The 27,838-nt window shown below is 42.3% G+C and overlaps 1 protein-coding gene across 1 annotated transcript; it reads right to left on the bottom strand.

Moving 5' to 3' along the window:
• Positions 1–8,711: 8,711 nt before the first annotated feature.
• Positions 8,712–27,152, bottom strand: LOC143975221 (general transcription factor IIE subunit 1-like). Its single transcript, XM_077477371.1, has 4 exons — positions 26,474–27,152; positions 22,763–22,964; positions 16,997–17,223; positions 8,712–11,128 (listed from the first exon to the last, which is right to left on the bottom strand). The coding sequence occupies exons 1-4, from the start codon at positions 26,919–26,921 to the stop codon at positions 10,731–10,733; spliced, it is 1,275 nt and encodes a 424-aa protein (XP_077333497.1). The 5' UTR covers positions 26,922–27,152; the 3' UTR covers positions 8,712–10,730.
• Positions 27,153–27,838: the final 686 nt, after the last annotated feature.

The raw sequence follows: 27,838 nt of genomic DNA, 5'->3' as shown, positions 1-27,838 counted from the left end.
ACGGCATGCTCAGTGTGCTTGCGCCGTTGTCATCAGTACATGGCTTTTGTAAAATATCTCCTTAACCGTGTAGGTTAAGGAGATATTTCTTGCACCTACAGGTAAGCCTTAATCTAGGCTTACCTGTAGGTTAAAGTGGTCCCAGAGGGTTTACAACCACTTTAAGTTGCATTAGTGAAATAAATGAACTTTCTTTTCTTACAGCAGGGGACACAGAGCCATAGTTACTATGTGGGTTATAGGGCCACTGATAGGTGATGGACACTGGCACGCCCTAAGGCAAGAAGTGTACTCCCTATATAACCCCTCCCACTACTGGTAGTCCTCAGTTTTTTCACCAATGTCTAAGGTGTTGGTCACAAGTAAAGATGTGCTGTGCTGAGCTCCACTGGAAGCTTCCTTGCTGGGGCTATCCATGCTGACCGGATCTGTTCTGATGTCCTTTTCATGGGCTAAATGAATGCCACCCGGGCCTCGTGTCCGAAAAAACAAGGTTTTGCTTGCAAACGCTTCTCTTTCAGAGAGCTAGACCCTGGGATCCAGTACTTTTTGGTAGTAAGGCCATAAAGTTTTTTTACTGGCAGGGTGCTGTCGCAGGTCTAGGATTGTGGGTAACCTGAGGTTCCCCTGTTCAGAACCCACTGTGAAGGATGAAGATTGGGTTTTACCTCAGATAACCCTGCTGAGACGAAATGTAAGGTAGATTTTCTCAGGAATTTCTCCTTCTATGTAAAATTCTGTCATGCCTGTGTGTCACCACTGGGGGCTGTATTGAGCACTCACCGACCGGATGCTGGAAACAGCACTGAAACCTTCATTTCTCCTCTCCTCTGGCCACAAGAAGATCCTCCGGTAAGAAAGGGGGTTCTGGTTCTCCTCCTACGCCCCCAATGTTGTTTTTTTTCCCCTTCTGAAGTTTGATATGCCAAAGTAGTTTCCTTTTTTTTTTTCTTTTTAAAAGGGAGACAGACCACCCCGCCATGTCTGCTGTTTCACCGGATGCCGCTCGTGTGGGAAAACACTTTCCTTTGAAAGGAAAGGGGAAGCCGTAATTCACGTGGGGGCGTGGCTAACTGCGTCAGATGCCAGCCACACATGCAGGAAGTTGTTAAAGCACTGTATGTGTGTAGCTGCTGCTGGCTGTGTTGGGACAGAGCAGGAGGATGGCTTGTTTCAGGTTGGTGACACAGGCATTTCCCTTTGACACATTGTACTTTACCGGGCTAGGATTAATAGCCGCTATTAGCGCTGGACTATAAGCTAGCAGTGTACATTCTTTTGCTGGTAGTGCCTCTGCTTTATGCTTCAGGCTATGAGCGGTAATGGGACCAGGAACTCCTCTAAGGGTTCTAAAGGGGTCTATGGTTTCACAATAAAATAAATCCATTTCCAAAGGAATGTCATCCTCCTCTGAGAGGGATGTGGCTGGTCAGATTGAGCCGTCAGGGGGAACTGTTGTTGCAGCTGCGCTAGACACTTCAGTCCCTGTATATATCACACAAGAGTTTTTTTCTTCTACCATTCAGAAAGAAGATTGATGCTATGATATCTCTCCATAGTGGGGCCAAAATGGCATATTCCCATCTAGTGCTCAGGACCCTTTTATTGAGGTGCAGGAGGCTGGGGATCAGGTAGATCTTCCCAAAGATTTGGAAGATACTTATTTATTCTCTTCTGAGGATCCTAATCTGGAAGGAGTAACCTCACAAGACAGGTTGCTTGTGCACTCTCTTACTAAATTGGTTTGTTCAACCTTTTTTTGTTGCCTCTTGAGGAACCCACCTCTAATTTGGGTTCATTAGAACCTCCCCCATCTTGGGATGTTTTTCCTATCCATGAATGGCTAAAAAAAAGCTTATGTATTCTGAATGGGAAAATCCGGATACACAATATTATCCTCCTAAGAATTCTCCACACTTTATCCTATGGAAAAGGATTTCTATAAAAAGATGGGGGGTTCCAGCAATCGCCTCAGTGAACAAGAATCTTGCATGTCCGGTGGATAATGCGCTGATGTTAAAAGATCCAACAGATAAAAAGTTGGAACTTTTCTAAAAGCAATATGTCTTTAGCAAGTTCAGTAGCGCAGCCGGTTCTTGCTGCAATTGGTGTATCCCAGTCCATTAAGGAACAGTTTGTGGAGATACTTAAAATTCAGACAGGGTGGGTCAGCATGGCTTTAGAAACTGGTGTTTCTTCCCCAGAACTCTCTGCAATTGCAACCGTCACATCTGCAAACAGTGCAGTGCCTTTGGACGCTTTGTCGGCGGTCCTTGAAATGTTTGTTGCCAGGGTGGAGGCGGTGTGCGGGCACAGAGGTGGTAAAAAGTGCCCCCCAGGGAGAGCTCTGACAGGGGCCCCGCTGAGACTGGCGGCCCCTGCTCTGTTGCTTCAGATGACGCTGACCAGGACTAATTGGACAGTGAGGATGAGTCCCCATCCGGGTCCGCGCAAGACAAAGCGCTAGTTGGAGCACTTATCACAGCTGTGTGCGATACCCTGAAAATTCAGGATACAGCAGGTCCCTCTGCTGAAGTAACGGTCCCTTTTGGGTCCCATAAGCCAGCCCGTACACCTAAGGTGTTTCTGTATCTGACTTATTTAGATAGGTTCCTATACAAGGAATGGGGAAGACCGCAACAGACCTTTTCGGTCCCAAAAAGAATGGTGGTGCGTTACCCCTTTGAGGAGAGCCTTCTTAAACAAATGGTCGGTTCCTCCGGTCATGGACCCCCCAGTATCCTGGTTAAATAAAGTAACCACAATCCCGGTAGAGGGGACTCCTGCATTTATGGACCCTACTGACAGGAAGGCCGAGGCCGTGGCCTGTTCCTCGTTTACGGTTGTGGGGTCCGCAATAGGACCAGTACTGGCCACAGCACTTGTGTCGCAGACACTTACTGAATGGGCAAAACTTTTGCACCGCAAATTGAAGAAGCAGCAGGCTACTCCCGTCTGCATGGAACTAGCAGACCAGTTAGTGCACGGCCTTAAGTACGTTTGTGATGTGGCCCTGGATACGCTTCCCCTGCTATCCAGGGCTTCCGTGTCAGCAGTGGTGCCGAGGCTCCTGATTTGGCTAAAATGCTGGTCTGCAGACCAGGCATCTAAAAAAGCCTTGTTGGATCTACCCTTGCTTGGTGAGCGGCTCTTTGGAGCATCGTTGGATGACATTATTAAGAATGTCACAGGTGGGAAGAGTACCTTGCTCCCACAGGCCAGGAAGACTAAGGAGTCACGCCGCAGGTAAGGGCCCTCATTTTCTGCTTAAAAGAGGCTTTTTCGTCCGTCCGGGACTTCGACTAAATGCTCCCAGTCCGACAGGACGACCTCTGAGGGACAAACGCGTCCCTGGAACCACAAGCCTAACAAACCTGCAAACAAAAGTGCTACCACATGAAGGCTTGCCCCCAGCCATCACACGGGTGGAGGGGTCGCCTTCGGGAGTTTGCAGCACGATGGGCCTCTCGGCTATCCGACCAATGGGTCTGCAAACTTATTTCCTCTGGCTACAAGATAGAGTTCCTCGCTTGGTCACCAAACAGATTCTTCCCCTCTAGCGTACCCTTACCGCCGGCTCGCCGGGAAGCCCTAATGGGGGCGGTAAGGGACCTGCTAAGCTGTGGGGTGATAGTGCCTGTTCCGAAGTCAGAAAGGTTCCAGGGGTTGTACTCTAATCTGTTTGTAGTCCCCAAAAAGGAAGGGGTACGTCCAATCTTGGACCTAAAAGCCCTCAATTGCTTTGTAAAAGTACAGAGGTTCAGAATGGAATCAGTTCGCTCAGTGGTCACTGCACTCCATCAAGGGGACTCCCTGGCATCTTTGGACATCCAGGATGCGTACCTGCAAATACCCATATGCCTCAGGCATCAGAGTTTTCTGCGTTTGCAGTTGAGAAAGCCCATTACCAGTTTGTGGCTCTTCCCTTTGGCTTGGCATCAGCACCCCAAGTCTTTACCAAGGCATTGGCTCCAATTTTGGCGCTGTTACGACAAAGTGGGATCGAGATCGTTGGTTACCTAGATGATCTCCTCCTGAGAGCAGCTTCCGAGATTCGTATCCAGGACAAGAGATCCTTGGGCAGACGCGCTGGTGGCTCCGTGGGGTCAGTACTGACTGATCTACGCCTTTCCTCCACTAAAACTACTACCACATCTGCTCTGCAGAGTGGAGACCAAGGGGATTCCAGTAATACCGATTGCCCCAGATTGGCCTCGGTGCCCCTGGTATGCCGATTTAGTGCGCCTGGTTGTGGACGCTCCCTGGCGACTACGTTTACGAGAGGACCTCCTGTGTCAAGGTCCGATTCTCCACCCTGCTTTACCATCGCTGGTTTTAACAGCATGGCTGTTGAGAGCTAGGTGCTAAGGAACCGGGGCCTGTTGGACTCGATGATTTCAACTATGTTGAGAGCACGGAAATCTTCTTCTCAGAAGATATACCATCATACCTGGAAGGCCTACATCTCTGTGTGTGAGGAGAAAGGGTGGCGTCCACGCACCTATTCAGTTTCCAGGATCCTGCTGTTTTTACACCGAGGAGTAGACCAGAAATTGGCTTTAAGCACCATTAAGGGACAAATATCAGTCTTGGCTGTTTTTTTCCAAAGACCCCTGGCGTCTCACTCCCTAGTGAGCACTTTTATTCAAGGGGTCCGGAGTGTAGTTCCTCCGGTGCATCCACCTTTACCCCTGTGGGAGTTGAACCTGGTGCTATCAGCGCTTCAGAAACCACCATTTGAGAACATCAGGGAAATTCCCTTGTTGACTCTTTCTCAGAAAGTAGTCTTCCTAGTGGCCATTACTTCGGCCAGGAGGGTTTCGGAACTGGCGGCCTTGTCCTGCAAGTCCCCTATCTGGTTATCCATAAGGATAAGGTGGTATTGTGTCCGCAACCTTCTTTTCTACCGAAGGTGGTTTCAGCGTTCCACGTCAATGAAGACATTGTGTTACCCTCTCTTTGTCCTAAACTGACACACCCTAAGGAGGTGGCCCTTCATTCCCTGGACATGGTCCGGGCTCTAAGGGTGTATTTGTCTGCCACGGCTCCCTTTCGGAAGTCAGACTCTCTGTTCGCTTCGGTAGCTGCTCCGAAAAAAGGTATGGCGATCTCGTCGGCTGCCATTTCTAGGTGGATCAGACAGATTGTGGTACAGGCCTGCGCTTTGAAGGGGCAGGTGCCCCCCTTTCCTGTCACGGCCCATTCCACCAGGGCAATTGGAACCTCTTGGGCTTTCCGACATCAAGCGTCAGTCGCTTAAGTATGTAAGGCGGCGATTGGTCGTCTGTTCACACTTTTACCAAATTCTACATAGTGGATGTAAGCGCATCGTCTGATGCCTGCTTTGGCCACAAAGTTTTGCAGGCGGCCGTGTAATGTTGCAATTCTGCACTCTCTGCATGTTTTTTAAAAAATACAGTTACTTTTGAGTATAATGCATTGTTGCATTGTTGACCGCAAGTTCTGATGCGGCTAGATAAGGTGGTGACTCCCCTGTTAGGGAGCACTTCTGGTTGTGGGTGAAGTTTTTATGCTGTTCCCACCCCTCGTTATGACACTGCTTGGGGACGTCCCTATGGTCAAGATTAATGGAGGTGTGTCAGTCAGTGAACGAAAGAGAAAATAGGATTTTTGTACTCGCTGTAAAATCCTTTTCTCTGAAGTTCACTGACTGACACAGCACCCTCCCCTCCTATTGGTTTATGTTATACTGCTTGTTGACGTACTGAGCTGCAGGAAGCAGGCTGAGGGGTTATTACTGGAGGGACCGCCCCCTGGGCGGAACTGTAAAGTTCTGTTTTTGCCTAGTCCTCTTCTGAAGGTGGCGTAACAACCCTATGGTCAAGATTAATGGAGCTGTGTCAGTCAGTGAACTTCAGAGAAAAGGATTTTACGGTGAGAACAAAAATCCAAATTTTTTCAGCACATGCCTTTAGTGCACATCAATATTCAATTTATTTACATTTCTTCTTGAAAAGCACTTTTTTTTTTTTACAGTGTAATTTGAAACACAATCTATATAAGAAGATTTTTTGTTTCAGTCAACCTTTTTATACATTTACTATTGGATTGTATAGTTGTTCAGCACATGCGTTTATTGCATATTATTGGCTTTATGTAGTATTTGTCAGATTGCAGCAGCACTATCACATTTTTTTTTTTTTAGAAATCCTGCTTTAAGGCTGTCAGCAGATCGGCATCTACAAATTTGGAAATGCCTAAAAATGGAGAGCAATTAACCTTGAGCAGAGCAAGGTGAGACAGGATTTTAAATAATAGACACTTTTTTAAATATTTTACAGTTATAACTGCAAAAAGGGGCCAGCCTAAAGTGATTTAGCAGGACTTAATTTTCTGACTAACATTCTAAGTATACATGCCTACATGTCCCTCTGAATCTTCCAACACCAACAATTTCTGCACTTTGCAATAGAGGATTGCCACTACCAATTTGTGGTGTTTTCCCAGCTCTCAGTGACTTACCAAAGTGTTGGCTCTGGTTCTGGCTAGTTGAGAACCTGATGAGAGCAATCTCATCAATACTGACACTGAACCTTCAGATGATGGTACAAGCCATGGATAGATTTAGTTGGGTGCTAAACCTTTAGAAGTTGACCTTGGTTCCAAACCCATACTTGGAATACTTAAGATTAATGCTGGATATGTCTCAGGCAAATATACTGTTCTTTCAGGAGAATTACTTTTCTCTTTGAGCCCAGGTAGAGTCTCAAAAAACATTGGAAGGTCCTTTGATCCAGACATACAAGTGTTGGGGAGGATGGTAGTCATCTTCATAGTGGATCACTATGTGCATGGGGAATGGGACAAGTGTCAGGAGTACTTGGATCAGCCAATGATTCTGACTCCCAGGACCAGAGCAGCCCTGCAATAGTGGATATCCACACAGATGTTGAATGCAGGGAAATCTTTCCAATAAAGTTGAAAGTCTTGACAACAGATGCCACCCTCTTAGGCTGTGGAGTTGTTCTGGAGAAAGTGGTTGTCAGAAGAGCAGAAGTTGCCAAGCAACATCTTGGAATTTCAAGCGATTCAGCTTGCTGTCTCACACTGGTCTGTCTGCCTTCAGGGGCAAGCTGCCACTCAAGAAGGTATATATATATATATATATATATATATATATATATATATATATATATATATATATATATATATACACACACACACACACACACACACACACACACACACACACTAGATTACCAAAGGTATTGGTACACCTGCCTTTGCACACGCACACATAAACTTAAATGGCATCCCAATCTTAGTCCGTAGGATTCAATATTGTGTTGGCCCGCCCTTTGCAGCTATAACAGCTTCAACTCTTCTGGGAAGGCTGTCCACAAGTTTTAGGAGTGTGTCTATGGGAATGTTTGACCATTTTTTCAGAAGCGCATTTCTGCATCAGAAACTGATGTGAATGAGCAGGCCTGGCTTACAGTCTCTGCTCTAATTCATCCCAAAGGTGTTCTATCGGGTTTAAGCCAGTCAAGTATCTCCAGCCCAAACTCTCTCATCCATGTCTTTATGGACCTTGTTTTGTGCACTGGTGTGCAGTCATGTTGTAACAGGAAAGGGTCATCCCCAAACTGTTCCCACAATGTTGGGAGCATGAAATTATCCAAAATGTCTTGGTATGCTGACACCTTAAGAGTTCCTTCACTGGAAGTAAGGGGGCCAAGCCCAACCCCTGAAAAACGACCTCACACCATAATCCCCCCCCCCCCCCCATCAAATTATTTGAACCAGTGCACAAAGCAAGGTACATAAAGACATGGATGAGCAAATTTGGGGTGGAGGAACTTGACTGGCCTAAAACTGGGCCCAATTAGGACATTTTAACTTAGGGGTGTACTCACTTTTGTTGCCAGCGGTTTAGACATTAATGGCTGTGTGTTGAGTTATTTTGAGGGGGGAAGCAAATTTACACTGTTATACAAGCTGTACACTCACTATATATATATATATATATATATACACACACACACACACACATACTACACACACACACACACGACTGTAGACCCACCGTTACTTTGTATCTTGCAGTTGAACTAAATAGAGGTTTCCCTATTTAGCAGATGGTTCCAAGTGCATATTTACTATAGCTCAGGGAAGAGACAATGTAACACATCATTGTGTACAAGTAATCTATTCTACAGTGGATCTATATATTTTGATTTGAAGGCATTATACCCAAGGCAAAGGGTTTTCAACCCATCTGTGCAATAAAAAGTCTATGGCAAGCAACTTCTGTGGGAGAGTTAAGGCACTCACAGAAGGGTGTTTGTAGTCCACTGTGAAGAAGAAAGCTGTTCCTTGTGCGATCTACTAGACGTGATGGCCTGACAATTACCTGCACAGGATTGTTACACATGACCACAATTTATTCAAAGGAACAGTGGACATATTAGTCAATCAGCATGGTCTGGATCTGATCGGTGTCTCATGCATAACTGGGTGCCTTTATAGCAGCTATTGTAAAATATGTTAAGTTGGATCAACAAAACCCCTATATGTGGAATTCATTTCTGTTATCAGTCATCAAGGATTCAGGATTTTAGTTGACAGTTGGTGCTTCGCATAAGTAATCTAGGTCTTGTAAACAAAGGCAGTTACTACTTGTCTATCCACTTCTTTAGATCTTCTGTTTAGTACACATTGGTAGGTAAGGTAAACATTATGTGGCAGTAAATAGCATTATACCAGTGGGCATTATTATTTTTTTTATTATTATTTATTCATTATTAATGGTAGATTTTGATGTGCTATCATAGTTTACATTAGAACTATGAACTTGTTCCCATTTCTTTGATGTAAAGATGTGATTGAGTTCCAGAACACTGGAGTGAGGGGATGCAGACTATTTTCTAGATTTTTGCACAACTTTTATTTTGTAAAATAAATCTTTGTTGTTATGTAGCGGCCATAACCCGTTGCAGGGCTGCCTTAACCTTTTGGGCTCACCGGTTACCTCCTCTTGGCTTGGCCTTCACGTCTAGGGGTTCCCAGGGTTGATACCCAACAACTTTGGACGTTGACACCAATAAAGTCCTTTTAAGAAGGTTTTATTTTGCAGGGGTAACATCCAACAACACAGTCTCATAAGGGAACAGAAGGCATGGGCCAAGAACTCAGGCACCTTGAATTTCTAGCATAACAAAGTCTCTATTCCCACCCAGAGAGTAGCCACTCGCAGCTGGGCGCTTCATGGCTGAACAAATCTCTAGCCAGAGATTATGGCAATCAGCACGTTGATTCAGAACTTAGAAAATCTCTAACATTGAACAAGTTGTAATTGGGAGTGAACAGGAACCTTTTTCCTCAGTACCTAGAACGTTTCTCTGTCTCCTTAATAGTACTGGAAAAAGGGTGAATTCGTCAATGTCCTTCCCAACTCAGTAACCAGGCACTTCTCAGGATGCCACTTGCCAGCCCTCCTGCAAAGAGTCCTCACCCAGTCACTTTCACGAGCTGTGGTGCACCTCCAAGCCGAGAGCACAGCCGGACACCTTGAGTCCTCACTCAGTTACTGCGCCTCGGACCAGCCAGTTCTAAGACTCCTGAACAGACGGATCCTTACCCCAGATCAGGCTGGTGTATTGGGGCTAACCAACAGAAGCATGTTGCGGGGAGTCGAACACCCGTGACCGGGACCCCTCGCGGGGCTACCACTCGGGCCTTATGAACTCCTACTGAACACGTGACTTCCACATCTTAAAGTTCCCTTCCCCAGACTTCTCAGCGGGGCCTGGCACATCCACTGATTGGTTCCGAGGAAGTTAATACCCAAAACGTCCAACCAGGCCTGATTCTGCCATGTCATGTGCCCCTCACCGTACACATGACCAGGCAGAACTCTAACACAGCCCAGCCAAACTAATGTCAAAGTTAACCTACATAATTAACCCTCAGAACCCCACTACTGTTCTGAGGCAAAAACTAAATTTACACATGAATGACAGTTTATCCAAAATGTCATCCGCTACTGTTATAAACCCCAATTGACCTAGAAAGTAACTTTCTTTTTAGGCTTCGTATTTGAAGCCTAATTTTGCCAGTTGTTGTTAGGCTACAGGTCAGTTCCTTTCTAAGGGGTGAATCGTGACTACAAGGTTTATAAGAAAAAGGTAAGTGGGTAGTCCAAGTGAGTTGATTAGTTATGTCTATTTTCGATTTATTCCTGGTTGCTAGCACCAGAAGCTAGCAGTGACAGTGCAGTTACAGACTTAATAGCCTATGAGGATACAAAGATGAGGGGTGTTACTTATTCCCATCACCATTTTCTTTTCTTCACTGATTCAAAAAGGAGATACAGGCTACATACATAGATGTTCTAGGTCAGCGACACACTATGTAATGAAGGAAAGATGAGCTCAACCTCCACCTATTAACATGTATTTTTCTCCTGACAGGAACAAGCGCCAGGAAAAGAAAATTAATGGTAGATATCAGAAACACATTTTTTTTTTTAACATTTCCTGCAAGAGAATTAGTGAGACCTAAAATATGCAGCAATATTTTATTCATACAGCATACACCCAAGAACATATGAAAACAGTGAAATATAATATATATACGGTGTGTGTATATATATTATCTCTATATCTATCTTCAGCAAAATGCTGAGATAAATTCTTGATGCACAGGACATGCGAAACCAAAAAAAAAAGGAATTTAGGGCTTCTTAGTAGGGTATGTTAAATTACCCATCATTCAAATGCAGACTGGAACATTTGTTGTCCTATTTTGATATAAGCTTCTCTCTCCTCATCGGTCATGAAGGACACCAGCGTGGGGTTCTGACTGACCTCGCTGTACACATGGGGCTGACCGCCAACCATGACCACTGGATCTACGGCCTCTCCTTCCTCCTCCTGCTCCTGCTCCTGCTCTGCGGTGTTACTGGAATTAATTGGAGCAGGCTTGGTGTGCTTATTTTCTTCATCAGATTCACTAGTATCACTGTCTGAATCACTTTTAGAAATCTGGGTTGGAGCGGGACCAGATCCAGATTTCATTTCATGGATTAGAAGAGTTCTGATGACCTCATTGTCACCACCACTGTCTTTCTTGTTGGCATTTTCATCAACGACTGGCATATCAGTTGCTGTGGAAGAAATGAAAAATGTGGAAATGGAAGTAAAGATCAACAGAAATTGTGTCGATTGGGATTCTCAAACTACAGGGGCATTTTCAAGGCATATATTTTTAAGGCTGCAGCAGTATTCTCATGGAGCTTACAATGTCACTAAGGCAATGACCCTTGGTAAAAGTTACAGTAGTTTCTTTCTTTGCTGTGCCATCAGGTGTCATGTGAACACCATAAGGGGCAACAGTTATGGTTTACCAATAACACTTAAAAGTTATGGTAAAGTGCTGCTCAATAATCAAATTCCTTGACGTAATATTTCTTTAAAAGCCATTTTTAGCATGTGTTAAACGCTTGTGCAATTTGGTGAGTGACTTACAATTTTTTACTATTTGAACATCATAAACTATGGCCTTGAGTAGCCATGGTCCTTCCATAGGCAAGGATGATTACTCATGATTGATGGCATTGTAAATATACAGATATCAAAGCTAAAAGTCCATGGTCTGCTTCAAATGAAAACTGCATTTACAAGGTATTTGGAGCAATTAAATATGCTAATTAAACATAGTGCAAAAGAAAACAAACAATCTATATTTTTGCTAACATAAATACATTGAGGTCATGGCTGCAAGATGTCATTTTGAAATGAAAAATACAAAATACTTTTTTCCTAAAACTGGATATACATTTTTGTTTTTAAACTAAGTTCTTCCAGAACAAAGTTATAGCAAACCTGTGCTTTGGCCATGAAGTTCCAAACAACAGGTTTTCTTCGATTCTTCCTTCCCAGCAACTTACATTTCCTTCACTCCACCATTGTCATATTCAGTCACGGAGAACTAAGAATATGCCCAATATATGTAAGTATGAGAGAGCATGTGACTCACAGCCCTACTTCTCATGTGGCAGTTTCTGGGGACAAGAGATTCAAGTGAACCTGTTTTGCCGTGCACCAATTAAAGTGCAACATAATATTATTTCTGGTATTTGAATTTTACCCAAACTGGTGGCACCTAGTTGAAGATTCAGCATCAACATAATGACCACCACCTAAATAGTAATGCAGAATAGTTACTTTATTCTAGATCACATACAAGATGTCTCTTGCACTTTATGCAGCAATAGAATGATATTATTATAGATTAGATTGATAGATAGATTATAGATATCTGATAGTCCGTCAAGCTGAGGCGCCGTAGCCGCTAGCGGCAAGGAAGTGGCACAGACGCTGGCCGTGGAGCGCAGTTCAAGGCAGGATGGAGTCTGGAGCGCAGGCAGAGAAAGATGACATCATGAGGTGGGCGTGACCGGTTTCGTGAGCGTACAGGCGGAGATCGTTTGACAGCCACCCTCCTTCATCAAGCAAGTGGGACAACTACAAAGACGGATATATATAGGCCATACACAGGAGGAGGGGGATGAGGCACTTAAAATGCAGGTGCAGAGGATTACAAATCTTAGTTGCAAAAAAAAAAAAAAAAGGTCAGTGAAAACAGGAAATAAGATATAAATGAATTGCAAATGGAAGATGAATAATACAAATAATAAAATAAAAATATTATAATAAAAAATAAATAAAATAATAAAGGATGATCAATGTAAAAATAAAACTGAAAATCAAATAAATAACAATGGGGATCCTGCTGAAGGATATTCCTCATGCCAGTTATTTTTATATTGTTCCTTTTTTCTCCCTCCCTTTTCTCTATATCATGTCGGTTTAACTTTAATTTATTTATGATATAGTGTGCATATCATTTATCTATTGCTGTCTCTGTATTTACCAATGAGTCTTGAATGTTTGCGGTATCATTGTTATATTTATTTGATTTTAAATTTTATTTTTATATTCATCATCTTTATTATTTTTATTTATTTTATTATAATGAATGAGTGACTTGTATAGCGCTACCTATGCGAACTGAATCGCCTCAGGGCGCTTTCTTGCCAACGGTGTCCATCTGCAGCTTTTATGCGGTCCTTTAACCTGTAGGGTCCCGACACACTTACAACATTGACATACACATACTATGGCCAATTTTTTTGGACAGGGTCTAATTAACCTACCAGCATGTCTTTGGAGTGTGGGAGGAAACCAGAGTACCCGGAGGAAACCCACGCAGGCACAGGGAGAACATGCAAACTCCAGGTAGATAGTGTTTTGGTTGGGATTTGAACCAGCAACCCTATTGCTGCTAGGTGAAAGTGTTAACCACTACACCACTTTTTTTTTTTGCAACTAAAATTTGTAATCCTCTGCACCTGCATTTTAAGTGCCTCCATCCCCTCCTCCTGTGCATGGCCTCATATATATATATATATAATCAGTCTTTGTAGTAGTCCCACTTGCTTGATGAAGGAGCATGGCTGTCAAACGATCTCAGCCTGTACACTCACGAAACCGGTCGCGCCCACCTCATGTCATCTCTCTGCCTGCGCTCCAGACTTCATTCTGCTTTGAACTGCACTCCACGGCTGGCATCTGTGCCACTTCCTGGCCGCTAGCGGCTACAGCGCTTCAGCTTGACGGACTATCAGATGACCACATCCATGCTCAGATTTTAAAGTGACTGAATGCTCATATATCACATCCAAAATGTGAGTTGCCTGTATTAAATAAGTTTTTATAATTAAAGGGTATGTTATCTCTACAGCTAGAGCTCCTGGTTTTAAATGCTTTCCTTTGTTCTACTGAACGGTAGCTTTTATATTTATAATCATACGGATATTAACATACTATGGACTCTCATTCATATAATTGGATTTTTGGTTTCAATTGGTGAGAGACTGGTGGACATTGGGAAAAATCTTTGACCCTGTTTTTGCACATTTACTTGTGCATCGGAAAAGTATGCACTTCACTTTTTCCACATTTTGTTATGTTACAGCCTTATTCCAAAATTGATTAAATTTTACTCAAAATTCTACAAACAATACCCCATAATTACAACTTTTTTAATAAATCAAATGTACGTAAGTATTCACAGCCTTTGCCATGACACTCAAAATTGAGCTCATGTGCATCCTGTTTCCACTGATCATCCTTGAGATGTTTCTGCAGCTTGATTGAAGTCCACCTGTGGTAAATTCAGTTGATTGGACATGATTTGGAAAAGCACACACCTGTCTATATAAAAGGTCCCACAGTTAACAGTGTATGTCAGAGCACAAACCATGCCATGAAGTCCAGTTAATGGTCTATAGACCACCGAGACAGGATTGCATCAAGGCTCAGATCTGGGGAAGGGTACAAAAAAAAATTATGCAGCATTGAAGGTCCCAATGAGCACACTGGCCTCCATCATCAGTAAATGGAAGATGTTTGGAACCACCATGACTCTTTCTAGAGCAGGCAGTCTGGCCAAACTGAGCAATCAGGGAAGAAGGGCCTTAGTCAGGGAGGTGACCAAGAACCCGATGGTCATTCTTGCAGAGGTCCAGCATTTCTCTGTGGAGAGAGGAGAACCTTCTAGAAGAACTATCTCTGCAGCACTCCACCAATTAGGCCTGTATGGTAGAGTGGCCAGAAAGAAGCCACTCCTCAGAAAAAGGCACATAACAGCCCACCTGGTGTATGCCAAAAGGCACCTGAAAGACTCTCAGACCATGAGAAACAAAAATCTCTGGTCTGATGAAACAAACATTGAACTCTTTGGCATGAATGGCAAGTGTAATTTCTGGAGGAAACCAGGTTACCACTCATCACCTGGCCAATGCCATCCCTACAGTGAAGAATGATGGTGGCAGCATCATGCTGTGGGATGTTTTCAGCGGCAAGAACTGGGAGACTAGTCAGGATGGAGGGAAAGATGAATGCAGCAATGTACAGAGACATCCTTGATGAAAACTTGCTCTGGACCTCAGACTTGGGCGAAGGTTCATATTCCACCAGACAATAATCCTAAGCACACAGCTAAAATAACAAAAGAGTGGCAACTCTCTGAATGTCCTTGAGTGGCCCAGCCAGAGCCCAGACTTCAACCCAATTGAACATCTCTGGAGAGATCTGAAAATAGCTGTGCACCGTTGCTCCCCATCCAACTTGATGGAGCTTGAGAGCTCCTGCAAAGAAGAATGGAAGAAACTGCCCAAAAATAGGCGTACAGGTACCTCCAATCTGCAATGCTGCCCTGCCATCAGGAGAGCGCCTGTCAGGACCCCCGTGAGTCCGGTCGCGGGTCCCGCGGATTCGATCGCCGCGGGCATACCCACGATCATCTCACGGGACGGCTGAATGATGATCCTAGCAACTAGTGACGCTGATCTCTGCTCCATGTGATTGCAGTGATCAGTGTTCACTAAATGAAAGCCCAACCCCCCCACAGTTAGTAACACACCCCTAGGAACACTTAACCCCTACACTGCCACCCACTGATTAACCCCTTCACTGCCAGTGTAATTTACACAGGAATTACTGCATTTATATAGCAGTGATTGCTATATAAATGACAATGGTCCCAAAATGTGTCAAAAATGTCCGATGTATCTGCCATTATGTCGCAGTCACAATAAAAAAAAAAAAAAAAGCTGATCACCGCCATTACTAGTAAAAAAAATAATACATTATTAATAAAAATGCCATAAAACTATCCCTATTTTGTAAACGCTATAACTTTTGCGCAAACCAATCAATAAATCGCTTATTGCAATTTTTTTTACCAAAAATATGTAGAAGAATACGTATCGGCCTAAATTGAGGGAAAAAAACATTTTATTATATATTTTTGGGTGATATTTATTATAACAAAAAGTAAAAAATGCATTTTTTTCAAAATTGGCGCTATATTTTTGTTTATAGCGCAAAAAATAAAAACCGCAGAGGGGATCAAATACCACCAAAATAAAGCTCTATTTGTGGGGAAAAAAAGACACAAATTTTGTTTGGGAGCCACGTCGCACGACCGCGCAATTGTCAGTTAAATCGACACAGTGCCGAATCACAAAAAGTGGTCTGGTCTTTGACCAGCAGAATGGTCCGGTCTGTAGGTGGTTAAAACAAACTTCTTTCATGTTGTCATTATGGGGTATGGCTTTTAGAACTGAGGAAAATAATGAATGTAATCCATTTTGGAATAAGGCTGTAACATAATAAAATGTAGAGAAAGTGAAGCGTTGTGAATACTTTGCAGATGCACTGCATAGTGATTACCCACAAGCCAGCAGAGAGAAAAAAAAAGAAAGACAGGTACGCTTTAATTTTCAGAATTAGCTTTGCGAATGTGATTAAACTTATAATTACCATTTGAGCTTGAAGGTGCCTGTACCATACATTTACAAAGGCTACATGAACCTTGCTTATGATGTAGGACTGTGAGTGCATCAATATGCATGGTTTTTGTTTCAATAGATAAAATCATTCTAATAATGAGAAAACACAATGGGGGATTTATCAGCCAAGTCACATAAAAAAGCTCAGGTTTAAATCCATTTAAATTTACCAGGGGATTGCAGGTCCCCATTTAACAGGGCAGAAGTGACTTTGGACATGTATAAACCATGTCCTTGACCATAAGTTTGTTATTGGTAAAAAAAACATTGCAAGTGAAATTATAGATAGATCTGGAACAAATACTGAATTTAGTCATCTGTGATTACAGGGATTACAAATGTAATGCAGATTGCAGACTCTTGTGGGATAGGTAGATTTAGTCCATGCCTTGCTTGACAAATCACTCCCCTTCCACCCAGTGCATTAGATGTGTGTCAGTGTAGGTCCTTGAACCTTGAAGTGTGCCTTCACTTTCCAAGGACCACTTCCAATTCATATGATGGAAGCAGTGGGAAATATTACTCCAAATACCAGCTTTACCCAATCCTTATACCATATCAAGGTGTGGTTCCCTGCCACCAGTCCTTCACCCCACATCTTTCTCCAATACTCACAGAAGCTGGCATTCTGTTCTGGAAGGACTTCGTGCACTGTACTATTTGTCATCCAGATCGGCTGCTCCTTCCCCTTCTTGTTGTCCTTTACCTTTTTCAGTTCTGGTTCACGAACATTAATGGTAATATTTTGCACATACATGTTACTCATAGATGAGCTTTTGTTGGCCCATCTTCCATGGCTTCCTTGTAGATCTACAGCAGTAATGGCGGCAGGCTGTTCATAGCTAGAGTAGACAGGCCTGTATTACATGTCTGATCAACAATTAAATCACCTAAACTTTTATCAGCATTTGGACACACATGAATCTCAGCTCTGCTGTTGACAGTAGAACTTAGACTTACAAAGATCAATAAAAACTCAGATGGCCAACAGGTGAACTACAATATAAACAAATTAATGCAGGCATGTATTTATTAAAAAATAAAAATGAAATGCATTTTAGATGCAACTACTAAAAATACCTAAAATTGACCTTATGCAACCCCTTTTTGAGTACTTTTTGTAAGAAAGAGAGGGGGGAGTACTTGGAGCCAATCAGGTGAGCTGCTTGCTGACAGGAAGAGAGCAAATAGATGGCCTTATCAGTTTGTTCCTGCTCCTTCACTGTCCGATCACAGGCTAAGGGCATGGCAGAAACAGGGCCGTTGTTACAAATTAGGGGGCCCCCCATACACCCTACCAGACAGGACTTCCCCTCTGAAAATATCAAAAAGGTATCCTCACCAAAATGCCACGGACTATGCTTTTCAGCCATGGCAGAATTATATCCCCATCGAACAGGACCCATACGTAAATAGCAAGAAGGCTGCACTAGAGCGGCATTAAAACAGGTGGTGAAGAGATAATATGCCTCCTCACCACCTGTCAAATGCCGTCTGAAGAAATGATCCAAATGCTTCCGAGAGAAAAGTACGGTACATTTGAGTCCATTTTTTTAAATCCTTTTTTAGAATTTACACTTTTTTTGAGTTTTATTTGTTGCATTTAACTGCCCCTTTGCGGGGTCTTTGGGGAAATATGGGTCTAAACAGACCCCTGATGTCTCATATATGAGAGAAATGGATCAAGGACACAGATTCAATCAGTCCCTTTCTCTGCAGCCTCAGCTGCACTGCAAAGTGAATTAACAGGAAGCACTCTGAGGCTGTCCATTCAAAAGCTGAAGCATAATGAACCATTAATCATGCTTCAGTGATGAATGGACACAGGAGCGATCAGAACGAATCGCTAATCGTGTTCATTCAGGAAAGGAAAGAGCCAGTAAATATGGCATATTTACTGTCCCCTTCCCGCTCTCCATCCTGAAACCGATCCTCCAGTTTGTTCAGAGCAGCTGCCAGTGGGAGAAGAGAGGTAAGAAGCTGGAAGCGCTGTGGGGGAGGGGGCCACACAGAGTCCCGGACAGCAGGTTGAAGGGGGTGCGGATTCAAGAACTGATCCCCCTGCAGCGCAACTGGGAGGGAAAAAAAAAAAAGAGTAGAAGCCAGCAGTGCTGCAAGGGGGTCCTTAAGAATCACAAGTGTCAGCAATAAGGCAGTGCAGCCAGTCCTTCTGCTCGTCAGATGTCCGGGCCCCCCTTTAGAACGGATGAGGCCCGGGCCCAGTACAGGAGGGATGGCTGTACTGCCTTATCAGCTGCCCTGGGTGGAGACCTGGCTGTATTGCTTAAACACAGAAAAGACAGGTCACTTGGCTGGCTGTGCAATAGGGGTTGTGTAAATCTCAGGACTGGATGTAAGCAATAAAAAAATCCTTCATTAGGTAAAACAAATATTTGAAATGAAGTTCAGCTGCCTGTTATGTACATAAAGTTATGTACATACTTCAGAGGCCAATATGTTGAAGCCAATAAAAAAAAATATATATATTCTTTGTTCTCTACCAGTCCTCAGTGAGCCTGTAAATTACTAATATAGGCCTCATTAACATGGGCGTACAGATCTGTATACCCATGCAAAAGACCTCTTTTCCTGCATAGGTATTTTTGTTTCGCATGCTGCCATTCCCTTCATGTTTGTTGATGTGCAGGTATGTTTGTAAGTGCTGGGTGAGAGAGGTGTGTAATTTTCAGGTGTGCAGAGAAAAATCACAGAACAATTTAGTAGCCCCTCCTACAACTCTAAACTTGCCAAAGGGCTGTTGCTTTGTGTCAATGGCATAGGTTTGAGACACTTCTGAAATCCTTCAGAATTCATGGAAAGGTGCATTTGACCTGCTTTAAACATGTTTTGCATTCTCATGGACTTGTATGTGAATGCTGAACCTATTAGAGCAAATAAAAGCCCATCCCATCAACATATAAGCTCTTACTAAATTCCAGATAAAGTTTTCTACTAGATCCAAATGTTTAGCCGTGGAAAAGGTAGTCATGTAGTAGATTCTGCGATTTTAAAGCTGAATTGCAGGGAAAGAAGAAAAAAATAAAATAAACTTTTTTTAAATGTACAACTCACAGAGCATAGGGGTTTTGTGTTGCAATGGATATAAAAAGTCTGCACACCCCTGTTAAAAATGTGAGGTTTCCGTGATGTAAGAAAAAAAAAAAAAAAAGACAAAAAATTTCAGAACTTTTTCCACCTTTCATGTGACCCATAAACTATGCAACTCAGTTTAACAACAAACTGAAATCTTTTAGGTGGAGGGAAGTCAAAATAAAATAAATAAAATAATAATATGGTTTCATAAGCGTGCATACTCATACTTTGTCGAAGCACCTTTTGATTTTATTGCAGCACTCAGTCTTTTTGGGTAGGAGTCTATCAGCATGACACATCTTGACTTGGCAAATATTTGCCCCTCTTATTTGCAAAAACACTCCAAATCTGTCAGATTGCTAGGGCATCTCCTGTGCACAGTCCTCTTAAGATCACCCTACAGATTTTCAATCAGATTTAGGTCGGGTCCTTCCAAAACTTTAATCTTCTTCTGGTGAAGCCATTTCGTTGTTGATTTGGATGTATGCTTTGAGTCATTGTCATGCTGAAAGATAAAGTTCCTCTTCACGTTCAGCTTTCTAGCAGATGCCTGAAGGTTTTGTGCCAATATTGACTGGTATTTGGAACTGTTCATAATTCCATCCAGCTTGACTAAGGCCCCTGTTCCAGCTGAAAAAAAAAAAAAAGTCCCAAAGCATGATGTTGCCACCACCATGCTTCTCTGTGGGTATAGCCTTCTTTTATTGATGTGCAGTGTTTTTGCGCCAAACATATCTTTGGATTTATGGCAATAAAGTTGAATCTTGGTTTCATCAGACCATAACACATTTTCCCACATGCTTTTGGGAGACTTCAGATGTGTTTTTGCAAAATTTAGCCGGGCTTGGATGTTTTTCTTCGTAAGAAAAGGCTTCCGTCTTGCCACTCTACCCCATAGCCCAGACATATGAAGAATACGGGAGATTGTTGTCACATGTACCACACAGCCAGTACTTGCCAGATATTCCTGCAGCTCCTTTAGGCCTCTTTCACATGGGACGGATCCGTGATGATCCGCCCCGTGGACATCTGCTTGCTCAGCGGGGATCGCTCCGTCGATCCCCGCTGAGCAGGAAGATGACAGGTCTGTCTCTGCACACTGTGCAGGGATGGACCCCTCAGAGCGTTGCTCCCCCCTATAGGAGATCGGATGACGACGGACCGCATAGTCTGTCGTGACCTGACCCGATCCTCAGACGGATGGAAAAGTAGGTTTTTCCTCCATCACACTTTTTCCGATCGGAGTGGGTCAGATGTCAGCAGACATATCACTGCTGACATCTGATGCTCCATAGAGGTCCATGGAGCATTCATTCAGGTCCGCCTAAAAAAGTGACAGGCGGACCAGAAACGGATCGTTCGTGTAAAAGAGGCCAATGTTGCTGTAGGCCTCTTGGCAGCCTCTCTGATCAGTTTTCTTCTCATCTTTTCATTAATTTTGGAGGGATGTTCAGTTCTTGGTAATGTCACTATTGTGCCATATTTTCTCCACTTGATGAGGACTGTCTTCACTATGTTCCATGGTATATCTAATGCCTTGGAAATTCTTTTGTACCCTTCTCCTGACTGATACCTTTTAACAATAAGATCCCTCTGATGCTTTCAAAGCTCTCTGCGGATCATGGCTTTTGCTGTAGGATGCGACTAAGAGGATGTCAGAAAAGACCTACTAGAACAGCTGAACTTTATTTGGGGTCAATTACAGGCACTTTAAATGATGGCAGGTGTGTACTGACTCCTATTTAAATCGGTACTTCAGTCATTTTCTCATCTTTCCATCTATTAAATCCTCTACCCTTGTTGTTTTAACTTTGGATAGTATAACATTTTTTTCTGCCAGTAAATACCTTATACAGCCCACTACCTGTTTCCTGTCTGGTCAGTAGCCTAGGCTTATGACATCATGCATAGCTCTCACTAAGGAAGGGAGGGGGGGTGTGAGTCATAAGAGGGCCAATGAGATCCGCAGAGCTGGAAGTGTGTCTGTGTAAATCCAGGAAGTGAACAGGCAGCAGCTTCAGCTGCCCACAGTTAAAATTAGGGTTGCATTGATACTAGCATCGTTCCCGATACCGAGGATTTGCCAATGTATCGGTACTCATGCAAATGCACCAATACTTGAAACTGATACTTTCAGGCTCGGTTCTTTGAGCGGTCAGTGGGTCTGCCCAGTGTTAAAGTAGTCCAGTAATTGGAGCCATCAAAAAAAAAAAAAAAAAAAAAAAAAAAAAAGCAAGCAGCCAGTAATAAATAATGTTTATTAACAACATTGCTCTGCCCTGAAACATAAAAAAAAAATAACACTGTTCCTTTTTGTATATTTCTGTTTCTTCATCTGCAGATTAAAGGGCTGAACAAATGTTCCTCTGTTTAACCCCTTAATAACCTTGAATTTACTGTAATCAGCCTTCATTAACTCCCTATTCTCCTCCATTTAATTATAAATTTTGCTGCTTTTTTTTTTTTTCTTTTGTTCATGTCTATTTTATAAATGATAAACAATTAAAAACTTTTTTTTGGTTTGCTTTGTTAGTGAATATTTTCACACATATATATTAACATACTACACATTAAAAAAGCGCTAAATAATAATTAAAAAAATATATATATTCAATTTAATTTGTAAAATAACTTTTCAATGCTTTGTACCATTGCTGACAGCTGAAGTTAAAACAAAACAGTTGCGGTAGGTATTGGTAATTGGTATCGGCAAGTACAAAAAAGTATCGGCACTTGTACTCATTATAAAAAAAAAAGGCATCGGTGTATCCCTAGTTAAAATGGCTGCAGCCAGACTCAGAGGAGGAGATTACTGCAGCACATTTGGCAAGTACAGAATCACTGTATATATAAATATATAAAATAATATGCAAAGAGGTTGAAGGGAAGCTTCAGAATGGCTAAGATGTTTTTATTACAAATTATTTGAGCAGCCTGCAGTTCCTCTTTAACATGAATTTGAATGTGATTACTTAATTCTGAACACAGCTACATCCCCAGTTATAAGAGGGTATTGCACACTTATGCAACAACATTATTTTATTTTTTTATTTTTACTTCTTCCCTCTAAAATATTTTGTTTGTTTTTCTATTGAGTTGTAGAGTTTACATTTTTTTTTTTTTACATCACAGAAACCTGACATTTTAACAGGGTTGTGTAGACTTTTTATATCCACTGTAAATCAATGCCAATGAGCGCATGTCTGTATCTCTGTCCTATACCTAATAAACTGCCATAAGCTACGACTGAGCCCAATGGCCCGATTGAACCAGTCCTCACACACTGACCTGTCAGCAAGTTCTGGAATTTCAGTCGGCTGAGGCTCGAGCAGCTCACTTGGAAGGACAATGTCTTCCGTTTCCCGAAGAAGCAGAAAAATTGGTTCGATCTGCTCATTGAATTTAGCCAGTAGTGTTCTGGCATCTCTTTTGGGTAGTGACGAAAAATCCTCCTCAACTTCTTGATTGCAGTAGGTACAGCGAAAGAGTTCTGCAAATTAAACAATAAAAGACTTTGTCATAGCCAGCTTTTATGTTGTGTTTTGGATAGAGACGTAAGCATGTAAATTGCCCAGATCACATTATTGGACATCAATGTCCCTTAAATTACAGAGAATAGAAAACCCAAATATGTAGGGCACTACAGGTGGCAAAAGTGTTTCTTTCTTTTATATGCATGGGATTCCTAAATGGTTCACAGAACCTAAAGACATGGGTTCTTTTAAACCCACGAAACGCTTTGTGTAAAAAAAAACAAAAAAAAAACTGAAAAACATCATGCAGTACTTTGGGAAACACCTTGTTTATAAATTATGAATAGATGAGCATGTGGCATGGGAGGGACACACAATGGCTAACTGTAAAACAAATATTTTATGTATGTTTACTAATGGGGCCACTCATAGCCATACTGTTCTGCATTTTATTGGATCTGAGGATCAATATTTTAGAGGAGCATAAATTAAAATGTTTATTTTAACTGTGGTTGACTTTTTATCTGTTAGGGCTCCTGTAAAGTTCCATACTTATTTGGTTTTCTATTCTTTGGATAAAGACTTGTAAATAGGTTTCTGCTGTTGCAAGGAAGATGGGACTGTTTGTCCTGCTCCAGTACTTTCAGTTGGGAAAAAAAAAAAAAAGGGAAATATAGTGCACTCCTAACTAACTAATTAAAGTAATGAATAGCAGCAGCTACTATGTATGATACACATAAAAACACAGTAAAATAAAGGAAGGTAGCTGCGCTGACAGTGACACCCCTGTTTTTGAATCAGAGGTAAATAGTCAGATATTTAAATAAATTAAATTAATATGTGGACAATCAAATGTGAATTACCCTCAACCAATATTGTGAAAATGAATAAAAATTTTGACAACAAAAAATATATCTTGAGTGATAATAGAAAAATTCAAATATTAGTCCAAATAATAGAGTGAATGCGATGAATTCATACAATCTTCCATTACCAATAAGTGTTGACCACCATAAAGAATGCACGCTTACCAGAGGCAAGCATCAACCAGCACCCCGACAGGGTCCCAATGGCAGATCCCGTATTAAATTCAAAGGACAGTAGGTCAGAAACACACACCCCCAATGGTTAACCGAGGAGACTCCCAATCGTGAGACAATGGTCACGGAACATGGAGAGTACCGAGCCGTGCGCAGCACAATCCCGGATCCCGCAGAGAATAGAGAACCTCCCATTCTTACTCTATTCGCTGCGGGATCCCGGATTGTGCTGCGTGCGGCTTGGTACTCTCCATGCACGATTGGGAGTCTCCTCCTTTTTTTTTTTTTTGAGAAGTGATATACACTTAAAAGTAAGTAGCATCTGATTTAAGTGTAGAATTGAGAATAAGGCCAAAAAAATTAAAAATAAAAACATGCAAAACATGTGCAGTTCTCATGCATTATTCCCTAAAAGACCCTGCAAGTACAGAATAATATTGGTTCACCTGTCAGAAATGCACTGTGATCCTAACTTTGTATTATGGGGTAACAACAAAAAGCAAGTTTGTATACTAAATGGTGTAAGCCCTGCCCTGTTGCATTTTGCTAAACTACTTAACCTCCACCACTGTCCCCATCTCCACAATGTATGAACGCATTTGTTTGCAGTTCAAGATAGGAACTGAGCAGGCTAATTAGGCATCTTGAGATAACACAGGGTGGCTTTGAATTTCTGAAATGATCAACAGGTAGTTTTTTCACTTATTAAATAAACAGATATAACAAAATACTTTCACTTGTATATTTAACAGACCAAAGAGAGCAGATAAACAATGTTCAATGTTAGGGTTTACAGACATTTAAAATAAATCTTTACTGAGAGAAACATGAAGACCTCTCATTCTGCAAGTGATAATTGCCTAGATATCATGCTGACCCTTTGGCGTGTGTATGATGCCAAGAACCAACATTATATTTAGAAAGTCTTCTGAGGTTTCTCTTATATTCTAAGGCTTTTCTTTGTTCCAGGTTAGTGACTTAGAGCAATGGTCTCCAAACTGCAGCCTGGTGGCTGAATGTGTCCCTTTGCTTGCCTGTATCTGGTCCTTGGGACACTATTCCTCCTACTGACACCAAAAATGGGGGCATAACTCTTACCACTGAAACCAACAATGAGACACAATTCTTCCCACTAATACCTATGATGAGCACCCTTCCACACACTGACACCATTTATGGGTCACTATCCCCCCCCCCCCCCCACTGACACCAATACTTAGACACTATTCCTCCCACTGACACCTACGATAGGACACAATTCCTTCCACTGACACCAATGATAGGGTATTAATCCTTCCCACTAAAGATGTGAGATTGCTCTTTATTGAGGGTAAAGCCCCATACCTTTTGATGCCCTCTATGCTTACCACCCTCAAAGCTTGGAGAGTGGGCTTGAGCTCCGAACAGGGTAGTTCCACGCAGTTTTTCTAGTATACTCCCCTATGGATCAATCCAAATGTACTGCATTTTTTCTCTATCCCAGATCCTCAAGTCTGGAGGAAATTCCATATAAAAGCATTATCGCATATTGTGGACAAAGGTAAATGAATTGCTTTCCCTACTATGTGCTCAAGATACAATGTCCCACTCTCCTACTACTTCAGTTATTGGCAACTCTCCCATGCCTTCAGCAGCCAATTTCCTGATTCTTCGATGTACCCATGTCATCTCTTGAGAAGACTGTGGGGTCTGACTGTTCAAAAAACCTATGTCGGTCCTCTACAGTCACCTATGCTCAGGAAGATGTTGACTCTCTGGAATAAAATGGCTAGTAGACATTCTGAATCTTGATGGGTATGATTGGCCCGATATATGGGGCCTCTCATTTAAGCAACTCGTTTCTCTCAGAGACCGCCTTCACAATTCCTTCAAAATATTGTGTAGCTGTATCACAAAGCACCTACTGTATTCTCAAATCAAAATAGTTAAGCTTTACTTAAGAGAAACATGAAGATTGCCAGTGATGACCATTCATTCTGCAAGTTAAAAGGTGTCTAGCTCTCATATTGACTCTTCTGACTGTCATACAGACTCTTGTCTATAATCACTTTGTCTATATACTCCATCACAACCGTACAAATTAAGGAGTCTGCTTTATATGTGGGGCTCCCTGTATTTTTTGCAGCCCACCAACCAAGTAGAGGGGAGCGCTCTATAATACTTGAGCTCCAGAGAGTCTTATATGCCCAGTACTAGTACTTGCTCTCCATTTTGATCTGCTTTTTGCTACCTACAATTCTCCAGAAACAAAAATAAACTGTAAATGTAGTGCTTTGTTACTACTCCTTCACTAACCTAGGCTCAGTCCCAGAACTACCTTGTTGTAAATACTATATATCCTTGTATACAAATCAAGTTATGTTTTGGCTCTATTGGCCCCTAGCCATTTCTAAATCACCCAACAGCTTTTTAAAAAAACACACATTTTTTGTTTTTACACAGACTAATTACAGAACCAGACTTAAGGGTGGGCTCAGAACTCATACCTGTAAATGGGTCAAATAGCTGGTTGACTTCCAGGTCGGAGTAGGTGCTGTAACATCCAGGGCACTTAAATGAAGCTCTGTTGGTGGACTCCCTCTCATCCGACTCGATCTTGCGGCGAATGTGATCAAGTTTATATTTAATAACATCTACGAGCACCTTGTAGTTGATGTAGTAATAATTGTATTTGGTGCTCTTCCCATTTGGTCCAGTCTGGACACGCATTCGACACTTGATGATTTTATCAGACTTCAGGGTTTGCAGGATGGTTCGAAGCTGCTTCTTTTCAAACTTGAGGAGCAGGGCAATGTCCTCTTCCTTGACACAGGGGTATCTGATGAGCACATCCAGGGTCAGGGAGTACTCAAGACCATAGAACCCTCGGACCATGTACTTGGCAAGTCTTTTCAGGGCAGCAGGCACTTCTGTCATGGTGTCTTGATCCCCCATTGTGAACGGACCAAGGCATGTATTTTCTGTAGGTGCAAAACACCAAACACTATACCATGCAGTATGACTATGGTTTTGTACTAGATCAAGAAATCTGACTAAACCCAATAAAAGGGAGTAAATAACATGTACAATAATTACAAAAGATATTGCAGCCAGAGAGGACAAGCAATATCAAAATATATGCAGTGATTTGAGTGCTCAGTTATGAAAAGGAAAATCGTTGTCAGTGTATCATATCAATGAATTCCCTGAGGATTTCTTTTGTCAAAAGCCATGCTTGCGAACAGCTGTAACGAGCTCAGGAGCATTAACGATTTCAGCACTTTGCATCATTCAGCTCAGTTTGCAATACGTCAGTGTAAGATACACGGCTACCTAAAAGCTTTTATATATCCTGACTGCAGCCACAAAGAAATTTTTAGGCTTGATTCACACCTATGCAGTTTTAGTGCTTTTTGCATTTTTCTGATTTGCACTACAGAACGTGTTCCATAGGAAACCACGTTAAATGGACTGTAAAATGCAAAAAGCACTAAAACTGCATAGGCGTGAATCCAGCCTTACACAAATTAAGATACAAACCTCACCCAAAGTGTCTCCTTTACTGTCACTATTGTGCAAGTCAAGCTTTAAAGTGCATAGCGCAAATTGTCTCTGTAATCAGTACTTTCACAAGAATCAGGTAAGGCTTTCCATATGTAAAAGTTTGACCAGAATATTTTTGTTTTCACCCCATATACTCAGTGCCAGGACAAGGTCATTCGTGCCCAGGGTGAAGATGGCAAACTGCACCCCCCTGTCACCTGCTGCCAGATGCAGCGTGTCACTTGCCACCATCACCTGCCACCAGATGCAACATGTCACTAGTGTCACCTGCTGCCAGATGCCACTTACCACCGTCACCTGCTGGCAGG

The sequence above is a fragment of the Lithobates pipiens genome, unplaced genomic scaffold (assembly GCF_037356315.1).
Source record: "Lithobates pipiens isolate NorthernLeopardFrog02 unplaced genomic scaffold, aLitPip1_a1.2 Scaffold_13, whole genome shotgun sequence".
NCBI classification, from domain to species: Eukaryota; Metazoa; Chordata; class Amphibia; order Anura; family Ranidae; genus Lithobates; species Lithobates pipiens.
This window is presented reverse-complemented; position numbering and strand designations above follow the sequence as displayed.

Coding starts and splice junctions, on each gene's coding strand:
- LOC143975221 (XM_077477371.1), bottom strand. CDS start 26,921: ATGGGGGATCAAGACACCATGACAGAAGTGCCTGCTGCCCTGAAAAGA. Junction 17,224..22,762: donor ATTCCAGAACTTGCTGACAG/GTCAGTGTGTGA, acceptor TGTCTACTCTAG/CTATGAACAGCCTGCCGCCA. Junction 11,129..16,996: donor AGAACAGAATGCCAGCTTCT/GTGAGTATTGGA, acceptor TTTCTTCCACAG/CAACTGATATGCCAGTCGTT.